The following is a 19,580-nucleotide window of genomic DNA, read 5'->3' on the forward strand; positions in this document are numbered from 1 at the left end:
CACACGCTGGCTGCGTGTATTCCGGACACCACTCTAGTTCACGGCATCTAGTGTTACGCCCAGTCTTTTGATTCAGCGTGGCCTTTTTGCACCCGTTCTTGCTCCGTTCCATCTTGCTACTTTGAAGCCTTTCGAAGTTTGCGGGCAGTCGGTATGAACTCACTGCATTTCAATTTACATGACGCCATAAGATGCTGTGGAGTGTACAGGAGCTCGACATGTGGTTTTCTACCTGTGATACTCTCACCATACATAAAGCTGAAGGCACACTGTGTTGTTTTCAATCCCCAAGAAAACGGTTCCCATAAATTTCTCTATCATGTCTAGTACGGAGGAACATCCTGATGCAGGAACAACAACACACCCCCTAGAGGCACGAATTGCTCGTTATGACCAGCAGTGAGTTCTTCCGTACGGTATCGTCCCGGTTCTTCATATCAATCTTCGTTACAGTCATGATCCGTGAGCATCCTTAGAATGGAACATTCAGCGTTTGAACTTGATAACTCTTCCAGACGACTTGGAACAACCGTCCACAAAAATACGAACACAGACGAGCAGTCAAAGCACCTCGAGAAACTGAATCAAAAGAAACCAGTTATTGTCGTCCGACGAGTCATGGACAGCAAGGGCCAACACACAAAGACTGAAATTGACATCCGAAGTCAAGAACTTTGCAAAGTGCTCATGGAGATACACCGAGGCCTGCAAGGTTTAGATCTCTTGCGAAGTATCGTAAGTTGAACATTAAATATTTTAACACCACAATGCAATTCTCATTACGCATTTCAGTGTGACCTGAAGCTGCTTTTTTTTCTCTTACAACGAGCTCGAGGAACGACTGGAATCAGAAAGGTCGAACGGCACACCAAACACTTCGCTAATTTCTGAAATCGAAGTGCTTCTTTACTTTATCCAGGAGGAGCACAAAAACACCTTCGCCGACTTTCAATCGTTGACAAGAAACGAGTCCATCACCTTCGATTTACTTTGGACATTATTCCGCTATGGCACACTGGTCTTCAATCACCACGAGTTCACTGAGCAGGACCACATTCTCCGATTTACGCGCTTTGAGATCACACTGACAAATGAAGGAATTTGTGCAGCAATCCATTGTCATGTGATTACTCACGACGGCGAGCATTTTAGAATTGCTAACCAAAGGCTTCTGATCCCATCGTTCGAAGGAGAGCGAAAGATACAAAGCCTATCTGTTTTTCCCCTCCTCTATCATTCGAATGGACCCTACATTCGCGAACTTGCAGCCGAACGAGGTCGGAGATTTGCAAGCTTGCAACGCCAGACTTACGGTGAGATTTCCGGGATGACTGCCTGTGTCGACGACCGTAAGGTTCGAAAGTACAGGGTGAGTAGTAATAACCAGTCCTGTTGATAGTATAGCCTATAACAAATTGATATAGGCATACGGGCGCGTCATGATCGATCCTGGTGCATTTCGTATGTTTAAACCTGAGTCTAGTCTCAATCTCCGGGTTTCTACCCGGTTGAAGCCAAAGGAACTCGAGGAAGAGCAATATATGATCTGCACTCCTGTTCTCTTAGGCTTTTGCTTCGGAACAAAGCAATGGGGTACGAGAATTTTCCCGCTTGGTTCCACACATTTCTATAACAAACTTACGCGTCTTAGGTGGATTCGCTCTTGACAAGCTGGTGGATGTGTCCTGGTCATTAGAGCCCTTCGATCGCCTGGTCCTGGACAACAGACACAAGGAATTGATTCATGCATTGGTGAAGCAGCACGCATCGCGTACTAGTTCAACCTTTGACGACTTCGTGCGGGGAAAAGGAAAAGGCCTCGTCGGATTGCTTGCGGGCCCACCTGGATGTGGGAAGACGCTTACAGCGGAAGCAGCGGCAGAGGTATTTCTCAGCGTAACTCATGATTTCATCTACCCTCATCACCTTCGGTCAGGTGACAAAGCGTCCCTTATATTAAATTTCGGCAGGCGAATTGGGATCTGACTCGGAGCATGTAGACCATGCTCTAGCTCAGATTCTGGAACTTTCTCAGCGGTGGAAAGCAGTCGTCCTGCTCGACGAGGCAGATGTTTTTCTGTCACAAAGGAGGGAGACTGATGTGGAGCGGAATGCCCTGGTGTCTATTTTTCTACGGCAACTGGAATACTATCAGGGAATCATGTTTTTGACGACCAACCTAGTTTCACAGTGTGATGCTGCATTCGAGAGTATGTGCTTTCGCTTTGCTGTAGTTGTGTTCCTCAGTCAATCACAAAACAGGTCGAATCCACTTCACGGTGCACTACCCACCACTGTGTCATGACTCACGCAAACAGATCTGGAAGACGTTCATTGATAAAACATCGGATTCCTGCCAGTCCACAGTCGGAGAGGCCGAAATTAATGCCTTGTCCCGGGAGATACTCAACGGCCGTCAGGTATGTTGATCATCACTTTCTTGCATTTCCCATAATTGGAAGTGATTGATGCCAACAGAATCATAGATCAAGAACACTGTGGGAACTGCTCTCTCTCTCTCGTTGCATTCGAATACACCGCTTTCTGAGACACACATCCACACGGTGCTTGATTCTATGCAGGACTGGAACAAGGCTCGGGAACACCGCAACTCTTATCTGTCATCTGAGCACAAATCAGATTTGCGGGTCGGCGTCCCGGCTGGCATGCAAAGTGTGGTGCATTACAGTAAGTCCGCCTTTGTTGTATCCTGTGGGGATTTTCAGGCCGTACAGGATATTTGCGAGCAGTGCTGATCAAATTCAATCTCAGTTGTGCACATCTCAATTGTTATTCTTGCATGTCTCTTCTTGCTTAAGACTGCACAAGCTGGCCAGATGTGACTGCAGGTTGATTGGATTGGACTTCATAGTGCGCTACCAATTGTAAGGAACGCTACTGTGTTGGGTGAGGAATTCCCTTTGTACTACTAGTTGACTTCACCTTGTACCGTTACGCTACCGGCTGTGCAGTTCCCGTTATGCTGCTATAGATATAAAAGCTTGTTCTTACTTCCGTATCCTCAGTGAATTCACTCCCCGGCTTTCATATCTCATCACTCGTGATCCGATGGTCAATCCCCGTCGAACTTATTAAGCAGCCCTGCACAATACTAGTACTAGTAGGCCCTATAGGAATATCTTTAAATTTGGACGCTTGGCTATCGCAGACCGCATCTCATTAATTAAGTTTATGTTCGACTGGCTTGGGAGTAGTCAATGGAAAACATGCGGCAAGAAGAAGCTTTGGGCAACCAAGGACTCCCCCCTCCGAGTCAGTAAAACTTTTACTTACTGGATGACTATCCGTACGGATAGTCACCCACCATTTGACAAACCCGGCCAAGTAAATTCAATGTGTAAACATAATTTTTGCATGACTTCTCGCGATCAGTCTATTACCCGCACGAATTGGTCATCGGGGGCGACCTCACAACATTCAAGGATATTGAACCGAATAAGGCTCAGGAGATTTACACCGACTTGTTAGCGAAACGCATCGAGCGCCTTGTTCAGCGCAGAGGAGGAGAATTCCATCCTCCCATTGGATGTTATCTTGATGAAGACTCCATCCTTGGCGGTTGGATTGATTCTCACGCCCGCGCAGATATTTTACAAGATCATGGTGTTGGCCATTTAGATCCTTACATGCCAATGGAAAGCTTCAATCCCGATGATGATTGTGACTGTGAGTGCCACTGAATGCGTGCATGATCACCTACATTCTCATTCTTATTTGCAGTGGAACCATTCATCTATTGATTATACCGGCACTAGGAATGGAGAATCAGCCTGAGAGAGGGCACTTATGCAATCGGAAAGATACATGGGTAACTTATATCAAATCACTCCGTCTGTCTATGCCGATTCATTCTCTACTTAGAATTCTTCCCCAATCCTACTATGACTCCATGTTTCACTTATAAGTAAGACAACCAGGTTCACTGTAGATCACGCGTTTAGAGCGCCGCGCTGGTAGCTCTCGTTAACCGTTTCATGGCGCCAGCAAACGAAATTGAAATGAAGCTCGCTATTTACGTAACGGTTTACAAAAGAATGGCCCCAGGGGCTACTCATACGATCATCATGACCACACCCATCATCTTTCCTCTACAAACACCAAATTATCTGCTTTCCTTCCAATTTTCATCGTGGTATCCAACATTTTCCTCCATCGGTATAAAAAGCACCATCATCCGTCCCTTGGATCAAGCATTCAAGGAATACCTCGACTCAGACGGCATTTTCGTACCAGAAGGCTCGGAAAACCCGTCAGTTGATTAGCTATACCATCGTGTCTCAGTTGTACTCACATCCCACCGTCAGTCCCGCAGAAAGCTCTCCTTCGGATCAAGAAGATGAGGACGACGACGAGGATGACGCCGCAGTCGGACGAATCTTCTCCTTCCCTGATCTAGATGAGCGGATAAGACAAGTCATCAAAGAATACGGCGCAGTCTTCCCTAAGCTCAATTTTTCTTCACCAAAGGTCAGCCCATTGCACATACATCCTTGTTCGCATCAAACAGTTGACAGGATGCATCATGGGTGCTACCACCATCCTCGCCTCTTAAATGCACATCTCCATCAGATGTCTACATCCTACTCAAATCCTCAGACTTCATATCGCACGATCTAAGTATCGACACGGTGTTTGAGGGATGTCAATACGATCCCTCGAATCCACCATCGTATCAACTCGAGCTTGTCTTGCGGAAATGGTATCCTATGGATAGGAGCCGCGAGTTCAGGTGTTTCGTCCGTGAAGGCCGTCTCATAGGTACGTTCTGTTTTCTAATTCTCACTCTGGAAAGCCACGACGATGCTCGTGCAGGGATATCACAGCGCGATACAAATTTCTACGACTTCATGAACGAGTCCCAAACACAAAACAAGATCGTAGAGACGCTTCAGCGTTTGTGGGAAGAAAAGATCAAGTCCAAATGGCACGGGCAACAAGATTGTATGTATCACGTTGTCTTTTTCGTAGTTCGTGCACTCACCACTCTTATGAAGACGTCTTTGATGTGTTGATGACGCGTGATCTGTCTCGGGGACATGTCCTAGACTTCAACCCATACGCACCCCGGACGGATCCCCTCCTATTCACGTACGAAGAGCTCTTGTCGGTCTTCACACGTGGGCTGAGCGTACCCGAGCTCCGTATCATTGACTCACCTTTACATCCGGTCGCATCGCGCAACGCACCAGCTCACCAGCACAACATGTTGCCAATCGAAGCCCTCGCGCTGAGTAGCGGTCGGGACATCAACGACTTCTCAGATTTGTGGAAGAAAGAGATTCAGCAGTCCATGAATGATGACGATTAATAGACGTGGCCATCATCAGATCTTACCCCGAACGGATTTTGTCAAACCTGAGCTTCGTATCATCACCCAGTCGCAGCACGCAACCCACCAACCCACTAAACATGTTGCCAATCGAAATTCTCGCGTTCTGTAGCGGTCGAGACACCAACATGTTCTCAAATCTACCGCAGAATAACATTCAACCTCCATGAGCGTGGCCAGCGAATTCATTCATTTTGTCGTCCATTAGAATTATCGTAATCGTAGGACTCTAATAATAATCCGCCAGACCCCCCTCGTCCCAAATACGCGACACCATCTATGTTATGGACCATAATATAGGAAATAGCCCAGCGGGCCATCTACAAGTATCTCTATAACGCATGGTTACGCTTTTAGATCTTGTCAATCTCAATACCAGAGTCACTGGCGCTACCATCAGTGAACGCAGGGCGAGTGGCAGCGAGACCAGAGGAATTCTTGTAGAAAAGAATGTTACCCTCATCCTCAACAAACTAAACGATGTCTCAGAATATATACCAGACAGAATGAAAAGTATACTGACTTTGCACTCCTTGAAAACCCTGTAGACTTCTCCCCACCCGCCCGGAGCACCCTCAAGCTTAATACCTGCTTGCTCAAGGCGCTTACGAAGAGCATCAGAAGCTTCCCAGGCGTTGTAGTGAGGGATCTTGCTGGAGACGTGATGAAGGACGTGAGTCTCGGAGATACCGTGGGTAGCATAAGCACCGATCCAACCCATAATCGAGCCACAGCCACCAAGGAGGTTGCGGTCCAAAGTAGACAGAGCACCACGGGGGAAAGTGAACTCAGAGGCACGGTAGTGGGGGAGAAGCGGGTCGGTATGTTGGAGGAACGTGATGAGGACAAGCCAGTGGTTGACCCAGAGGTAAGGCACCAGGTAAAGACGGAACACGGTCCAGAACCCATATGTATAGATGGAGCCGGTGATACCAGCGAGCCATAGCACGATACCGATATCAGACAGAACGATTGACTCGCGCTGGTGAGGCGCGAACATCACAGCATCAGGGTTGAAGTCTACAAAACCAAATTGTTAAATTATTTTCTTTTCAATACGAATCATTACTCACGGTTGGTGCCTTTGGGGGTAACGCTTCTGACCAGATGCATTGCGGATAAGGTATGCAGGCCAGCCGCCAAGCTAAAAACACCGTTAGTCGCAATCACGTAGATCTCATCCAATTTGCCTAACCAAATATGTAGCAGCGCCAATCGTTGCGCCAATAGGAGAGTCGCCCAGCGCCTCCTTCAGCTCCTTCATCACTTCGTCCGAAACACTCGAACCAAGAATATCCTCTTTTGTCGGGTCGAATGCGGGCAAGCCGAGTTGCGAACGTGTCTTGGGGACAAAGACCTGATCCTGAGTCATATGAGCAGTTGAAGCATGATGTTTCGCATGTGTGATCCTCCACGAATGGTATGGTACACCAAGCCTAAATAATTAAGGTATTGTCAATCACGTGACTGAATGAAATAAAATTTGAGACCGCACGCGGAATGCAGGACCCAGCCAACACTATTGTTGATCAACTTGGACTCGGAAAATGCTTGGTGGCCGCACTCGTGAGCAATGACCCAAAGACCAGTGGCAAAGAGACCCGTCCAGAAGGTGTACCCCGCCCAAAGAGACAAGCGTGCAGCGGGATAGAGCAAGGGATGAGGGAGGGAAACGTGTTCGGGGGAGATGAGGGTGTCTAGATAAGTTGCGGTCTTGTAGATACCCGAGATCACCACTAGGTCGTAAACACTAATCATCATGAAACGCGTCAGAGCCAGCTATCTTGGGCAAGCATTAACCTACATATATAGTGACGACCGCAACGCTGAACGCTTGAAGCAGCGAGCGCTGAAAAAAAACCAACAGTAATAAGTGTCTGGCCCGGGGATGCATTGAAAAAACGCGTGCAGACTTACGGGATAGCGCTCAACAGGTCCTTGATTGTGAGGTCGGGTATAACGCAAACATTCTGTTTTACGGTCGTGATGCCTTTCTCTGATCCGTCTGACATGATTAAAGTCGTCGTAGCGGACTCCTATCTAATCCAAGCCTCTATAGAGAAAAAGGAAGGGAGAAAGAGACAAAGGAAAGCAAGCGAGGTAGAGTGTTCGAGTCTATTTATTGGGGTAAAAGAATTGCTCCGGTGATAACCGAGGGCACACGTGGTTAAGTTACATCTCAGTCGGAAAACACACTACAAGTTTCATTGCATGAATCATGCACGCTGTTCATGGTGAGGCCGGTGAGGATGTAAGTATTTACAAACGTTTATAAGCCTCATTCATGAGTTGTCGGAAATCATATTAACATGTTGCGATATGGGGCAGGAGCAAATTGCTATGTATATATATATATTGTCAAAATCCAAGACATGAGTGTGAGATTTCAGGCAACAAGGCCGTGCGTGTGAGGCATAACAATCCGCTAGAACACTCCAGTCTCACTAATGAAGGGGGCCTGGTAAACGCAAGTACTCCCTTCCAGCACTCTAATTTAACGCCTGTAGCCTCGCAGCTAGTCCCTCCAAAAACGCAAACCCATCCTTGGTGATAGTCCTGCCACTACTCTTGTTGGTAATAGCGCCAAAATCAGCCACGAGATTCGCAAGCACCCTATTACTCGATGCAGTTCCTACTTCTCGACGAAGCCTCGCAACCACGCCCAACTTCACGTGCGCTGGTTGGGGGGCTCGATCGTCCTCTCGATTAGCACTTCGTAAAGTCCGAAGCGGGTGTACGAATATCGAAGGGTCTGCAAGCTGTTTGTACAGCGCATCCAGGAAGGCGAAACCCTCTTTAGTGAGCGTCCTTGAGCCCAGTTGCAGGAATTTCGTGAACTCTTCCACGGCAACTGCAAGAGCAGCGTTATCCGTTGAATCAAGGACCGAAAGCTTGAGTTTCTGCAGCTGACTGGCTTTCTTCGTTCGTACGGGAGTGCGGGGTGGAAGGGGTTGGCCATTTGGCTTCAATCTATCGTCCTCGGAGCTGTCGCTTACGGATATGATTTCGCTCGGCTTTTTGGCATCATCTTTTCGCGCAGCGGCAGGGACATTAGTTTGGTCCCCAAGTATTGGGCGAGGCGGGTTGAGCTGGAGCTTAGCCAAGTCATTCAGGACGTTCTCCATCTCATCTGCATCAATCGTGGGCCGTGTAGGAGCAGGCCGTGCGACTTGAGGTTGAGCCTGAAACAAAATTGAATAAACACAAACTCAGGTGCACTGACAAACCCTCGTACCTTGGGAACTGGCGGTGGTGGCCAGATAAAGCGCTCAATATCGGTGAAGCCACTGTCCTGTGCGAGAGCCTGGAACTCGTCCTTCCAGTGGTCGTAATCAGGACAGTCAAGAACTTCAGCCGTCTGCAATACCGCAGGAACTCTTCGAACTCAGAAGGTATTCCCTTGCACAGGTCTTCAGGGCGAGCACTCTTTTTCGCTCGCTTGATGCGATCATGCGCTGAGTCGGTTTTCGGTATACCGTTCCGTGTCCACGAGAGTCCTCCAGGCGTAAGAAGATGTATGAACATCAGTGCGGCGGCCTCGAGATCATCTCGCCTAGATGGTACTGCGGCAGTTTTAATAAGTAGCCGTAACACATAAATAAACCTACAATACTGACCTTTGCCTTTACAATGCACGTTAACAGACGTAAACCAGTAGTTGCCCAAGAAATCTCTCTTCTGCTTTGAGTCTGGAATATGCCGCCGCGTGTGCGGATCGATATAGCGTTTAGAAAACCCAAAGTCGATCATATAGATGGTTTCTTTTTCAGGTGTCAATCCGATAGCACAATTCCCAAGCTGTATATCGCGATGCAGAACTTCACGGTTGTGCATGATCTGCAAGCGTGCGATCTGCATATTCAATCGATGTCAAGGTTATGCTATCGATCTGAAACCAGCGAGCAAACTCACCACCTGGATCGCGATAGAGCATACACTGCGAAGATCCATCCTCGGGTTCCCCCATTGCAGATTTTGTCGGTAGATACTCTCCAGACTCTTTCCGAGGAGACTTATGACCAGATAATGCCACTTTCCCTCTATACCGCTCGCCCATAACCGAGGCATGCCCTCTCCTCCTTGCAGTAGAGGATAGATGGCTTGCTCATAGCGATTTGTTGGGCACTCGTGGTCGACGTCTTGTACTTTGAGCGCAACGAAAGTGCCATCGTGAATGTGATATGCCTTGAAGATAGAGCCTGGGATGATATGGCTTAGGTGAGGAATAGTGTTGAGTGGGCGCAATACGTACCGAATAGCCTGACCCAAGTCGGTCTTCTAACCAGTAGTTGCCCATTTTACGAGGAATAGTATCCGAGTTGTGTGCCATTATACCGGCTGACCACTGGTCCTAAGTTATGGAGGTGCTATTGGTAGCAGGGTTGAAGTGACGAGTGACCAACAGTGAAATTAAAATGGCGGTTTTATGGCAGAATCTAATGTGGGTATTGAAGCAGTACAATACTAATATTGTGGACGGTGGGTTGATGCGGATTGTGGATAATAGGTTGATTCGGATTAGAACAGATGGTTGCTGGTGGTTGACGCGCCAATTGCCTGGAACGCGTCAGTCACGTGTCAGGTTGAAATGTACGAACTGGGTGAGGAACAGTGGAACACCCACAGTGTCGGTTCGAACCACCAAGTGTGTAGAATCTGTTCGCATTTTCCTCGTGTTTCTGGCCACAATACGATGATCAATGACACAAAGCGGAGTCGTTTTCATTGTAATATTACAGTAATTATACAGTTTGAATACACAAAAGACTTTTGATAATGATTCAGAGTGCTTGCCCCGCCGCGATCTTCGCAGTCAAGTCCGCAGCTGCTTGCAACGCACGGGGTGTGTCGTACTTGTCCATGATAACTTCGACCAACTGTATCTTCCCCGCACTGGCGAATTCTTCATCGTCGAGAAGCTTGTTGAGCTCTGACTTGCTGCGGACCGTGTACGACTTTGACATCTTGCCCTCCATATCACCGAGAGTAGTGAGGAGCGAAGTCCATTTCCTGAGGGAATATTTGAGCAAAACACAAATCAAGAGAGTGACACGTATCCTACCAGTCCGCAATGTCGTTGTACTTCCTGCAATAATTCGTGAGTTGTCATGAAGTGGTCTGTCTTATTAGTGAACACTCACCTATTTAGGCCGTGCAAGTGCCTCTCGATGTTGTAGCCCTTATTATTCAGCACGAAGATTGTTGGCGTCAACTTGTGACGGGTCATGGTTGAAATCTCTTGCACAGTCAGTTGCCTACCACATGAAATATTCAACTAAAATTCAAGCACAATGGATGGACTACGCACATGCTACCATCACCAGTGAATAATATGGTGCGCCCAAGATGTTTGTCGCGGGCTGCGAGCGCTGCACCAAGTGTGCTGGCTACAGTCATTTCCGTCAGATACAGGTCCAGTAGAGAAACTTCAATATATTTACCGGTTGCCCATCCAATGCTTCCATACAAGATTTGGCTGACGAAAACGGACTCGTCAGGCATTGGAACGTCCAAAACTCCAAAGTTTGAAGTGCCTAGAAGTATGGTTCACTCTACATTTTGAAGGACAATAGATGAGTTTCGACTCACCCGTCTCAGCAACGATGATATCCTGCTTCCGGAAGAATTTGCCCACCCGAGGCCAGAAATAGGCATGCGAAATCTTGTCGTCACTTTCCTTTGGAACATCTAGCCTATAATGCGGAACAGGGATTCGTGATGCAACCTCCTGATATTTACTCAGCCTCTCCGTGAGCTTCGGGAGGAGCGACTTCATTCCTATACCCGGGAATTTTGCGTGGCGAACAAGTGTGTGGTCGGAGTGAAGCTGCAAAAATCACCTAAGCGTCGAAAACTGGCATGTCATGGAAAATTACCTCGATTGTGTGCGTCGCAGGAATATGGTACGTGAACATTCCCGTATTAAAATCTGACTTCAACGCGCCAATCGAGAGGATAAGGTTTGCGTTTTCGACCCTCTCCTTGATGGACGGATCCGTGACCGAACCGATATAAATCTACAGAAGCGTCAGAACGGTCTTGAGCAAAAAAAACAGGGATGAAAACTCACACCGCCATATCGTTCATGCTCCTCGCTCACTGCCGTCTTTCCCATGGGTGCTGCGTATACAGGAAACCGTGTTTTCACGAGAAGGTCGTTGACTTCCTGGCGCAAGTCGTGACGAATAGCGCAAGCATCGACAAGAACAACGATGTCCTGTTTAGCATCATCCACGAGCTCCATGATCTCGTCGAGAACATAGCTCTCAACGTCGGGGTCATTAGGAGGAGGGGCTCGTGAAAGCTCGACCTTCAAGCGTTTCGCAGGGATTTTTTCGGAGGTGAGGTCCATCGGAATGGTGAGGTAAACGGGGCGAGCCTGCGAGACATTCACTGCTTGAATGGATGGAGGCAGTCAATCAGGACTTACATTAGTAATGCACACCGTGAGGATTCGATCAATTTCGGCTGCAGCTTGTGTTTTATTCATAAGTATAGCCTGTGCAATGGTGACATTTTCCGCAGCTTTCGTGTATACATCGAATCTGACGAATGTAAGATACTGGATCAACAAAGAGGAGAAATACATACTTTCCATTGCCAAGTGTGTGGTGGAGCATGGGCTTATTCTTCAACTGCGTAGTGCTAGGCACTCCGACGATATGAAGAACAGGGACCATTTCAGAGAACGCTGATTGATCTGTGAGTTATCCCTCGCAAGAACGACGAGTAACAATCACCGCCTGCAACTCCGTTGATAGCACTCAATTCGCCAACGCCGAACCTGTAAATCGTTGAGGTCACTGGTAGATAATGCTTACCGACTACCAAACATACGTTGTCACAACCACGCCTATGCTGTGTTCTTTGACACGGGCGTATCCATCAGCTGCGTAAGCTGCGTTCAACTCGTTGCTATAATGGTGTAAGATAGAGTGTCGCCGACATGATGAACTGATTACCAGGTCCCAATCCATTCAATTGTAGGATGGTCTTCAATGTAGTCCTAAGGATTGAAGTATGGAACATCAGTGCTAGCTGCGCTGTTCATATGCGCAATAATTTACCAGGAAAGCTACACAAGATCGTCAGTATACAAAGTTGTCGATGATTAATGGAACCATACGCATGTTGAAATCCCCAGGTACTCCAAAAATGGACTGTGGGCAACAAGTGGGTGAGTTCAATGAACATGACTGAAGGGGATGCATACCTTCACGTTGAGCTGTTCCAATCTCTTCAAAATGTACTCAGAGATGGTGATAAGCTCATCGTCTTCGCTATGATGTTGTGCTTTCAAGGTTTGAAGCTCGTGCTGAAGTCGACCGACTTCAGCCTGGAGTTGCTTGGCTGCAGTGTCCATGGTTGTGGTTAGATTGCGAGTCTCAGGAGAAAGGGGGCAGTGAATTGAGAGATACCGTCACGGTTTTTATACGGGAACAACGTCATACAATGACATACACATATGTCTTGTCCCGTTAGGCGCACGACGGCGAAGACATATATAGTATAGCCCCTGGCAAGGCCCAGCAGGGCCGGTCTAAAGAGATTCTAGATAGGCCTCTGACGTCATTACCGTGTGATCGATTGGCCTGGCCCCATCGATATCGACCAATTGCAAGGATCTCTTAAAGCTTAAAAAGACTCGGAATCCCGCTTCTCTCCTCCTGGTTTTCTCAATCCAATCGATTCCTCTGTTTCCTCATGGTCGGGAACAGCCAATATTGAGTCTGACCGGAATTTAACGACTCTGTCGCAAGATGCAGATCTCACAAGTGCGAGCAAATTCTGGTATTAGTCTCAATCAGTACTCAGCTGGCAACTGTCAGGATACAGCTCCGCCCATTCATCATCTAGAACCCCCATATAGATAATATCCTCCCAATGTCCATCTACCCAATTCCCCCGTCGTTTCCTTCCCTCCACCTTAAAACCTCTGGGGAAAAAAGTCATAAAACGTGCCCGCATCATAAATTTATTAGCCACTCACAATTTGGCATAAATCGCTCGTGCTCTGGCATTACCTTCCGTAACATCCAAAGAGATACGTTGCAATCCGAAATATTTGAACGCATAGTTTACAGTGAAGCGCGTGGCTTCCGTTCCATATCCCTTCCCCCAGAACCCAGAGGCGATGGTTATACCCAAGCGTGCGTCCCGGTTCTTCGCCTCCAATAAATTGATGCAACAGAAACCGATAAAATTCTCTGACTCCTTGTGTACCAAAGAAAACCAGAGCGCTGAGCCCTCGGCAAAGGTCTTCATATACTCCTTGTACTTTGAGGATGGTGGAGGCGCGATAGCTGAGAATGTCTGAGTGCGTTGGACGAGGGGGGTCGTTCCGCAGAGCAAGGATTCCCTCTAGATCATTGTCTTGGAATCCGCGGAGGATGAGGTTCTCTGTGTTAAACATACTCGACAGAACAAGTTGCGCAATACCGAAGGATAATGCAGCAGAGAGCCGTAAGCGCTGGAAAAGCAGTGACTGTAGAACCTTTCATGACCATAATTGACCAATTGATCAAAATGACTCGGCATTTGACTCGATTACGGCGATGCTAGCATGCGACAACTAGTAGTAGTGTCAGTGATTGCACAAGTCCTGTCACTGAGCCGTTCTCGGTATTTGCCGTTTTTTTTATACTTCTAAGTCGTGCTATTGGTTGCAGCGACCAAAACCTGCACCTGTTGGGACATTCATGCCATCCCAACAGAAGCTGGGCTTGAAGCTTGAAGGCTTACTGTCCGAGGTTCCAGAGCTCATGAAATGATAAATGTACGTGACATGTTTCTTAAACTTTTCGATCCTTTCAACATCAATATGCTAGAGTGATCGTATAGCGCAACATCCAGCCAAGCTCAGGGAAGCCCATTGACTACCACCGGGCTTCTTCGATGGCGCGCGAGACAGTGTCTATGTGAGTCATCAGCATTTTGAATGTCTCTTGTTCTCACCTCTGTACCCAGTCCTTAGCTTACGCACGCTATTCATCACCATTCCTCTGAACATCACCATCGCGGTGCTCGCACACCTTCGGGGCGTCCAGTTGCCTTCCTCGGTCGCCTTTCGTCGCTTTTTTGTCACTCACTCCAACACCAACCAGGCAACCGAACTCCAGTTGCGCCCAAGGCGAAGTATCTTTTCACCTCATGGTCCTCATGTTGTTGGAGTAACTGCAGCTCGAGACAAAATAGGTATGTTTTTCTCGTGTACGTTCCGATCATCAATGATGCCCCTGCATTGGCTGTTGCTTCGCGGCCGGAACAAGAACGTTCACACACTCAGCCTGCTAGTACTACCATACCAGGTGCAACACCTGCGCAGTCACAACCCATCCCTCATGTCGTACTTTTTCTTGTACTTCTCATCCACCGGCGAAACCAACACAGCAGCACCAGCAAGCCTATCCCAAGGCCGAGTACCGACCCAGGCGTCATCATTGCGCTACTAGTTCCACGCCAGGTGCAGCAACTGAATAGTCACGACCCCCTCCATTACGGACCCGTTTCGTGCTTTTTCTTCGCTGTGTATTTCCATCGCATATCGTTGGTCATTAACGCTACAACACGTGGACAATGTTCCTTACGAACATGAACTTCTTCAATTCCAAACCAGACACTCACTGATCAATGCCGATCGAACACCAGGTTTGTGAGCCATGATTCTCGCAAAAAAAATTTAATGTGTCGCATGATATTGGCGTAGACGAAGCAGGCAGTAAAAACCTCTACGAGTTATCGCAGATACCATGACTGCGGTAATAAAGTATGCATCGTGTTCTTGCACGTCTTCACCAGGCGAGAAAGGGTGATACAAAATTCCGAGTATTCACACTATGTGTAATAGCCAGCTGAGTCTTACTCAGTGTTTCTATTTTACATGGTGTGAGTTCTCATATAGAGGATACATGGGGGTATGTTGATATAACAGCCACATGACGGCCTTAGATACCTAGGACGCTGAACATCCTGAGGATGGAGGAAAGCTGATGGAACAGCATCGCACCACTGACCTTCTCCTTCTACGAGAATGCATGTGAGTTAGAACCGTAGTTCGGAGAGCAATTGTTTCACTGACCAGAATATGATACGAGAATTGTGTTCGATGGATGTGACTGACTGGATGTGGTAATATAGATAACAAATTATCCTTTGATACTCGGTGGAGAGTGCTCTATATTGGGTGATAGCTACGAGTCGCGACGGTCGGCTCATCTGCCATGTAGACTGTAGAACAACAGGTAGGGGAGTTTAGCAGGAAGCTCTGACATGAACGAACGGAAGAGTCCGAGAGGCTAATACCAAAAGGGACCTGCTCGATCTGATTCTTGCTTTTAAAAGGTTACGGCAAGTTGATAAGGGTTTTAAACACATGTTGGGGGAGAGCTGGCAGCTGACCAGCACCAACCGGTCGACCTACCCGCACATGGCCGATCAGCAGGATGTACCCAGAAGCGAAGTTCCTTTCTGGGTGAGCGGCAGTAGGAGGGTCGACTGTTTTAGCCAACATCCTGGCACATCACGACCATTCTAAACCGTCAACTGCCATTGATTATGCAACATGCCTCGGAAGAACACCAGAAGTGATGCCGCATACTGTGCTTACACACCTTCTTCGGAGGGTCCGAGTCCAATTGTCCTCGGCCGCTCTCACCCTAACACCAATGAAGCAACCGAGCTCCGGTGACAGCCAAGGCGAAGTATTTTTTCTCCTCATGGTCCTCATGTTGTTAGAGTAGTTGCACTGGAACGTAACAAAAAGGTATGGCTTTCTTCGCGTGCGTTTCTGATCAACGTGGGTCAGTGATTTTTCTGCAGTTACTGGCTGTTACTCCGCGGCCGGAACGAGAACGTTCACACACTCAGCCTGATGCCAGAGGTACTACCATACAGGTGCAATACCTGCGCAGTCAGGACCCATCCAATGGCGGACCATGCCATACTTTTCTCTGCTGTGCTCTCCTCTACCTGCAAAATAAACACAGCAGCAACAAGGCCAATCACCAGGACAAGCTCATGTCCAGGCGTCATCATTCCAAACTCGGTCTACTGCTACATCGATGTCCACGACACCTCCTGCTCCTGCTACGAGTACTGTCATGCCAAGAACAGCAACCACGCAGCCACGACTTCTTACATTGCGAGTTCGTTTCGTCCTTTTGTGCAGTATATCTCCCTCCCATCATTAACACTGCACGCCACTGAACAAGCACCTGCACTCCATCACGAAAGTACCCAGCCCCACGTGCCAGCAATGTCACCGACGCGAGGAAACCTTCCATCACTTCATACTCGCCCAATGTAGCAAGAGAGCACGCACAAAATGGAACAGATTTCGGTGACGTCACGCCACATGCAGACGACGAGAAGAATGAATGCACACAATCCTAACCCTGTCGCCTTTAGCTGGCCTTACCCATCCTCACATTTTGCCTGGACTAATGAACGCACACCAAACGAGCCATAGAAACACAGAGCTTCATAAGTAAATACTTGTATGTTTTGTCTACCATAGGGCGTCGCCCCAACGGACAATAAACGCTGATAAAAAAAATAACACTGCAGTACGGTGAACTAAATCCCCGCGTGAAGACTGCTAAGAGCTCTTAGTAGGTGAATGGGAGGGAGTCGGTTCAGGATGCATATGGGTCGAGGTCGAGGACGTGTCCCCGAGCAGATCACACGTCATCAACGCATCAAAAATGTCTTCATACGTGAGATGAGCGTAGGAATCACGACAGACAGTGCGATACATAAATACAGTCGTGTTTCTATTTGGACTTGGTCTTTTCCTTCCAAAAATGCTGAAGCGTACTTGTGTTTTTGGCTCCTTCATGAAGCTGTAGGAATTCGTGTTGCCTGCATGGTACAAGCGTCGTCGTCATCGTCTTACTTGAGCAAGGATTGAACCTTCGCAAACGAAACACCTGAACTCGCGGCTCCCGTCTATAGGAGACCATTTCCGCAAGATAAGTTCTAGTTGATACGATGGTAGATTCGATGGATCACATTGACGTCCCTCAAAGACCGTGTCGACACTCAGGTCGTGCGATACGAAATCTGAGGATGTAGACGTCTGATATTTGAGACGAGAGTATAGTGGTAACACCCATGATACATCCTATCGACTGTTCGATGCCAACGGGTACCTCCTTGGAAAACGAAAGTCCACCCTAGAAATAGGCGCTGTTCCATAACCTGCAAACGTGTTGGAAGAGTTGATGACATCAAGTTCAGGGGTAGTCTGGATGAAACGTGCAATGGGTGGGAGTGCAACACCGCGTCGAATGTTGGCTATAACTATCAAACGTAGTTCTGACGTATAGGAAGATGGACATAGCACCGGTCAGACCTGAGCGCTTGATCTACACAGCATTAAGTTGTGAAGTGAACACGAGGATGACGCATGGGACGCACCTTGAAAGATGCTTGAATGAACGGATGCCCAACTTCCTCAACTACCAACCACACACCTCTCAGTGATCGCTGGTGATTGAGGGTTCGTCTAAACGGTGTCACTCGTAAGTGACATTCTGGGCTTTTTGCAGGATACAACTGACGACATGCTTACCAGCAACCCACATAAAAATCTCTTGCACATTCTAATTTCTCAAATAACGGCGCAGCACCTCCTCCATAACAGTCCCGAAGTTAGCTTCTAGGTAAGGGATGAATCCTGTTAGCAATGGCTTGTGTGCTCTGACAAGAGCTGAGATGAAAAAGACAGGTTCCTAAACTCACCAGCAATTATTGCTGTTCCCGGATCCCGCCTCTCTCGCATACATAGTCCCCAATCTGCTGTAGTTGAGATACCGAGCACCGGTCATGTCTTCCTTCACCAGTGAAACGCCAGCAATCACGCCACGTCAGAAAATGCAAGGTCACTCCAACTGGGTAAATGATGTTGTGCATCTGCACGGTGGATGTCACATCATCACATGTTCGACGGATGGCTCACTCCGACTATGGGACTTAGAGAGTGGTACACAGATAGGAGAGGACTGGCAAGACGAGGAGGATGAGGCAGGAGTGCGGTCCATGGCATTGTCTCCAAATGGTATACAGTTGCAAGTGGATGCGATGACGGAAAAGTGAGGTTGTGGAACGTCGAGACGAGGGAGGTCATCGCGAAATGGACAGGACATACCGATCTTGTGGGTGCATTGTGCTGGAGTGCAGATGGTAGTCGAGTTACGAGCGGATCCTGGGATGGAACGGCAAGAGTCTGGGATGTCATGAGCGGCGAAACTGTCCTGACGATCGAAACCGGGCACCAGTGGGTGAACACGGTGATATACTCACCCGATGCAACAAAAATCGCAATGGGCGGACGCAACGAGGATGCAGTCAAAATCTGGAACACCAAGCCAGTTGAACTGTTGAGCACGCTCAAACACAATCATCCTGTTTGGAGCTTGGCATGGACGTCGGACGGAAAGAAACTTATCTCCGGTTCATATGGCCCGATTAGGATATTCAACACAACCACTTGGGAGGAGGTCGCTATCCTGGAGGGTCACACAACCCATATCAACGCCATCACCTTGTCTCAGAACAACCGCCTCCTTGCAAGTGCATCATATGGCAACACGGCGCGTCTATGGAATCTAGACACCGACCTCCCAATTGGACCGCTCTTTCAACAACGAAGATGCATTGTGGTGTGCAGCCTTTTCCGCTGATGGAAAGCTGTTAGTCACTGGTTGCGAAAACAAAAACGCGTACACATGGACATTTGCGCCATTCTCAAAGATGCAAGCCTTGAAGACCTCCTCCAACCTTTCTGATGTAAAGTTCATGTTTCTTCAGTCAAAACTATGATAATCTCCCGCTCGCAGGTTGCAACTCAAGAGTCATTAATGGACGTACGTGATTTGTTTCTGACCTTCCCAGTGGTTATAACCTTAGTTTTCCATGTAGGCGGATGCTACGCAGGCAGAAGGTGATGACCTTTCGCCAGACTTTTTCAATGACGTGTGTCGTCAGCATTTTAATTGGTCCTGTTCTGACCTCTTGATCTCAGTCCTCCAGGAAGTACGGTAACTATCACCGTTCCTCTTCCCGCCGTCCCCGCCCTCTCGCACCCTCTTTGGGGAGTGCGAGTGCGCTCTTTGGTCGCCTTTGGTCGCCTTTCCACCGCTCTCACCGGAATACCAATGATGCGACCGAACTCCAGCAACGCCAAGGCGGACCATCTCTCTCGTGGTCCTCGTATCGTCGAAGTTGCTGC

At 48.1% G+C, this 19,580-nt stretch overlaps 8 protein-coding genes across 8 annotated transcripts; 2 read left to right on the forward strand and 6 right to left on the reverse strand.

Moving 5' to 3' along the window:
• Positions 1–319: 319 nt before the first annotated feature.
• Positions 320–3,901, forward strand: DFJ58DRAFT_748703 (P-loop containing nucleoside triphosphate hydrolase protein; the record flags this gene model as incomplete). The annotated part of the gene is made up of 14 exons (XM_041387609.1): positions 320–399; positions 454–462; positions 516–735; positions 793–855; positions 920–1,369; positions 1,425–1,593; positions 1,652–1,884; positions 1,937–1,946; positions 2,001–2,210; positions 2,263–2,420; positions 2,487–2,688; positions 3,394–3,687; positions 3,742–3,829; positions 3,883–3,901. 13 exons carry the CDS (start codon positions 320–322, stop codon positions 3,759–3,761), a joined length of 2,118 nt encoding a protein of 705 aa, XP_041239162.1. The 3' UTR covers positions 3,762–3,829; positions 3,883–3,901.
• A 184-nt stretch (positions 3,902–4,085) lies between these two features.
• Positions 4,086–5,329, forward strand: DFJ58DRAFT_667074 (D123-domain-containing protein; the record flags this gene model as incomplete). The annotated part of the gene is made up of 5 exons (XM_041382599.1): positions 4,086–4,270; positions 4,326–4,488; positions 4,536–4,779; positions 4,834–4,962; positions 5,016–5,329. The coding sequence occupies 5 exons, from the start codon at positions 4,086–4,088 to the stop codon at positions 5,327–5,329; spliced, it is 1,035 nt and encodes a 344-aa protein (XP_041239163.1).
• Positions 5,330–5,510: 181 nt separating this feature from the next.
• DFJ58DRAFT_858145 (fatty acid desaturase-domain-containing protein) lies at positions 5,511–7,362 on the reverse strand (the record flags this gene model as incomplete). Its single annotated transcript, XM_041393961.1, has 7 exons — positions 5,511–5,823; positions 5,874–6,370; positions 6,446–6,494; positions 6,546–6,786; positions 6,846–7,100; positions 7,155–7,199; positions 7,268–7,362. The coding sequence occupies 7 exons, from the start codon at positions 7,360–7,362 to the stop codon at positions 5,704–5,706; spliced, it is 1,302 nt and encodes a 433-aa protein (XP_041239164.1). The 3' UTR covers positions 5,511–5,703.
• A 240-nt stretch (positions 7,363–7,602) lies between these two features.
• DFJ58DRAFT_810343 (kinase-like domain-containing protein) lies at positions 7,603–9,902 on the reverse strand. Its single transcript, XM_041391403.1, has 6 exons — positions 9,599–9,902; positions 9,263–9,549; positions 8,968–9,202; positions 8,690–8,913; positions 8,586–8,666; positions 7,603–8,532 (listed from the first exon to the last, which is right to left on the reverse strand). Exons 1-6 carry the CDS (start codon positions 9,678–9,680, stop codon positions 7,840–7,842), a joined length of 1,602 nt encoding a protein of 533 aa, XP_041239165.1. The 5' UTR covers positions 9,681–9,902; the 3' UTR covers positions 7,603–7,839.
• Positions 9,903–10,044: 142 nt separating this feature from the next.
• DFJ58DRAFT_90729 (thiamine diphosphate-binding protein) lies at positions 10,045–12,798 on the reverse strand. The gene is made up of 16 exons (XM_041395054.1): positions 12,564–12,798; positions 12,477–12,510; positions 12,418–12,425; positions 12,313–12,356; positions 12,188–12,265; positions 12,091–12,134; positions 11,942–12,041; positions 11,781–11,895; positions 11,421–11,729; positions 11,227–11,367; positions 10,940–11,177; positions 10,792–10,884; positions 10,659–10,737; positions 10,492–10,605; positions 10,413–10,436; positions 10,045–10,360 (listed from the first exon to the last, which is right to left on the reverse strand). Exons 1-16 carry the CDS (start codon positions 12,711–12,713, stop codon positions 10,132–10,134), a joined length of 1,800 nt encoding a protein of 599 aa, XP_041239166.1. The 5' UTR covers positions 12,714–12,798; the 3' UTR covers positions 10,045–10,131.
• Positions 12,799–13,036: 238 nt separating this feature from the next.
• On the reverse strand, positions 13,037–13,995 carry DFJ58DRAFT_810350 (acyl-CoA N-acyltransferase). Its single transcript, XM_041391404.1, has 3 exons — positions 13,679–13,995; positions 13,341–13,653; positions 13,037–13,286 (listed from the first exon to the last, which is right to left on the reverse strand). Exons 1-3 carry the CDS (start codon positions 13,761–13,763, stop codon positions 13,151–13,153), a joined length of 534 nt encoding a protein of 177 aa, XP_041239167.1. The 5' UTR covers positions 13,764–13,995; the 3' UTR covers positions 13,037–13,150.
• A 3,236-nt stretch (positions 13,996–17,231) lies between these two features.
• On the reverse strand, positions 17,232–17,471 carry DFJ58DRAFT_667006 (uncharacterized protein; the record flags this gene model as incomplete). The annotated part of the gene is made up of 1 exon (XM_041382593.1): positions 17,232–17,471. A coding segment is annotated over one exon (240 nt), but the record flags the coding sequence as incomplete, so codon positions are not given.
• DFJ58DRAFT_689142 (uncharacterized protein) lies at positions 17,241–18,388 on the reverse strand. Its single transcript, XM_041383361.1, has 3 exons — positions 17,911–18,388; positions 17,768–17,855; positions 17,241–17,715 (listed from the first exon to the last, which is right to left on the reverse strand). Exons 1-3 carry the CDS (start codon positions 17,949–17,951, stop codon positions 17,584–17,586), a joined length of 261 nt encoding a protein of 86 aa, XP_041239169.1. The 5' UTR covers positions 17,952–18,388; the 3' UTR covers positions 17,241–17,583.
• Positions 18,389–19,580: the final 1,192 nt, after the last annotated feature.

The sequence above is a fragment of the Suillus subalutaceus genome (genome assembly GCF_016647625.1).
Source record: "Suillus subalutaceus strain FC151 chromosome Unknown DFJ58scaffold_133, whole genome shotgun sequence".
Taxonomy (NCBI): domain Eukaryota; kingdom Fungi; phylum Basidiomycota; class Agaricomycetes; order Boletales; family Suillaceae; genus Suillus; species Suillus subalutaceus.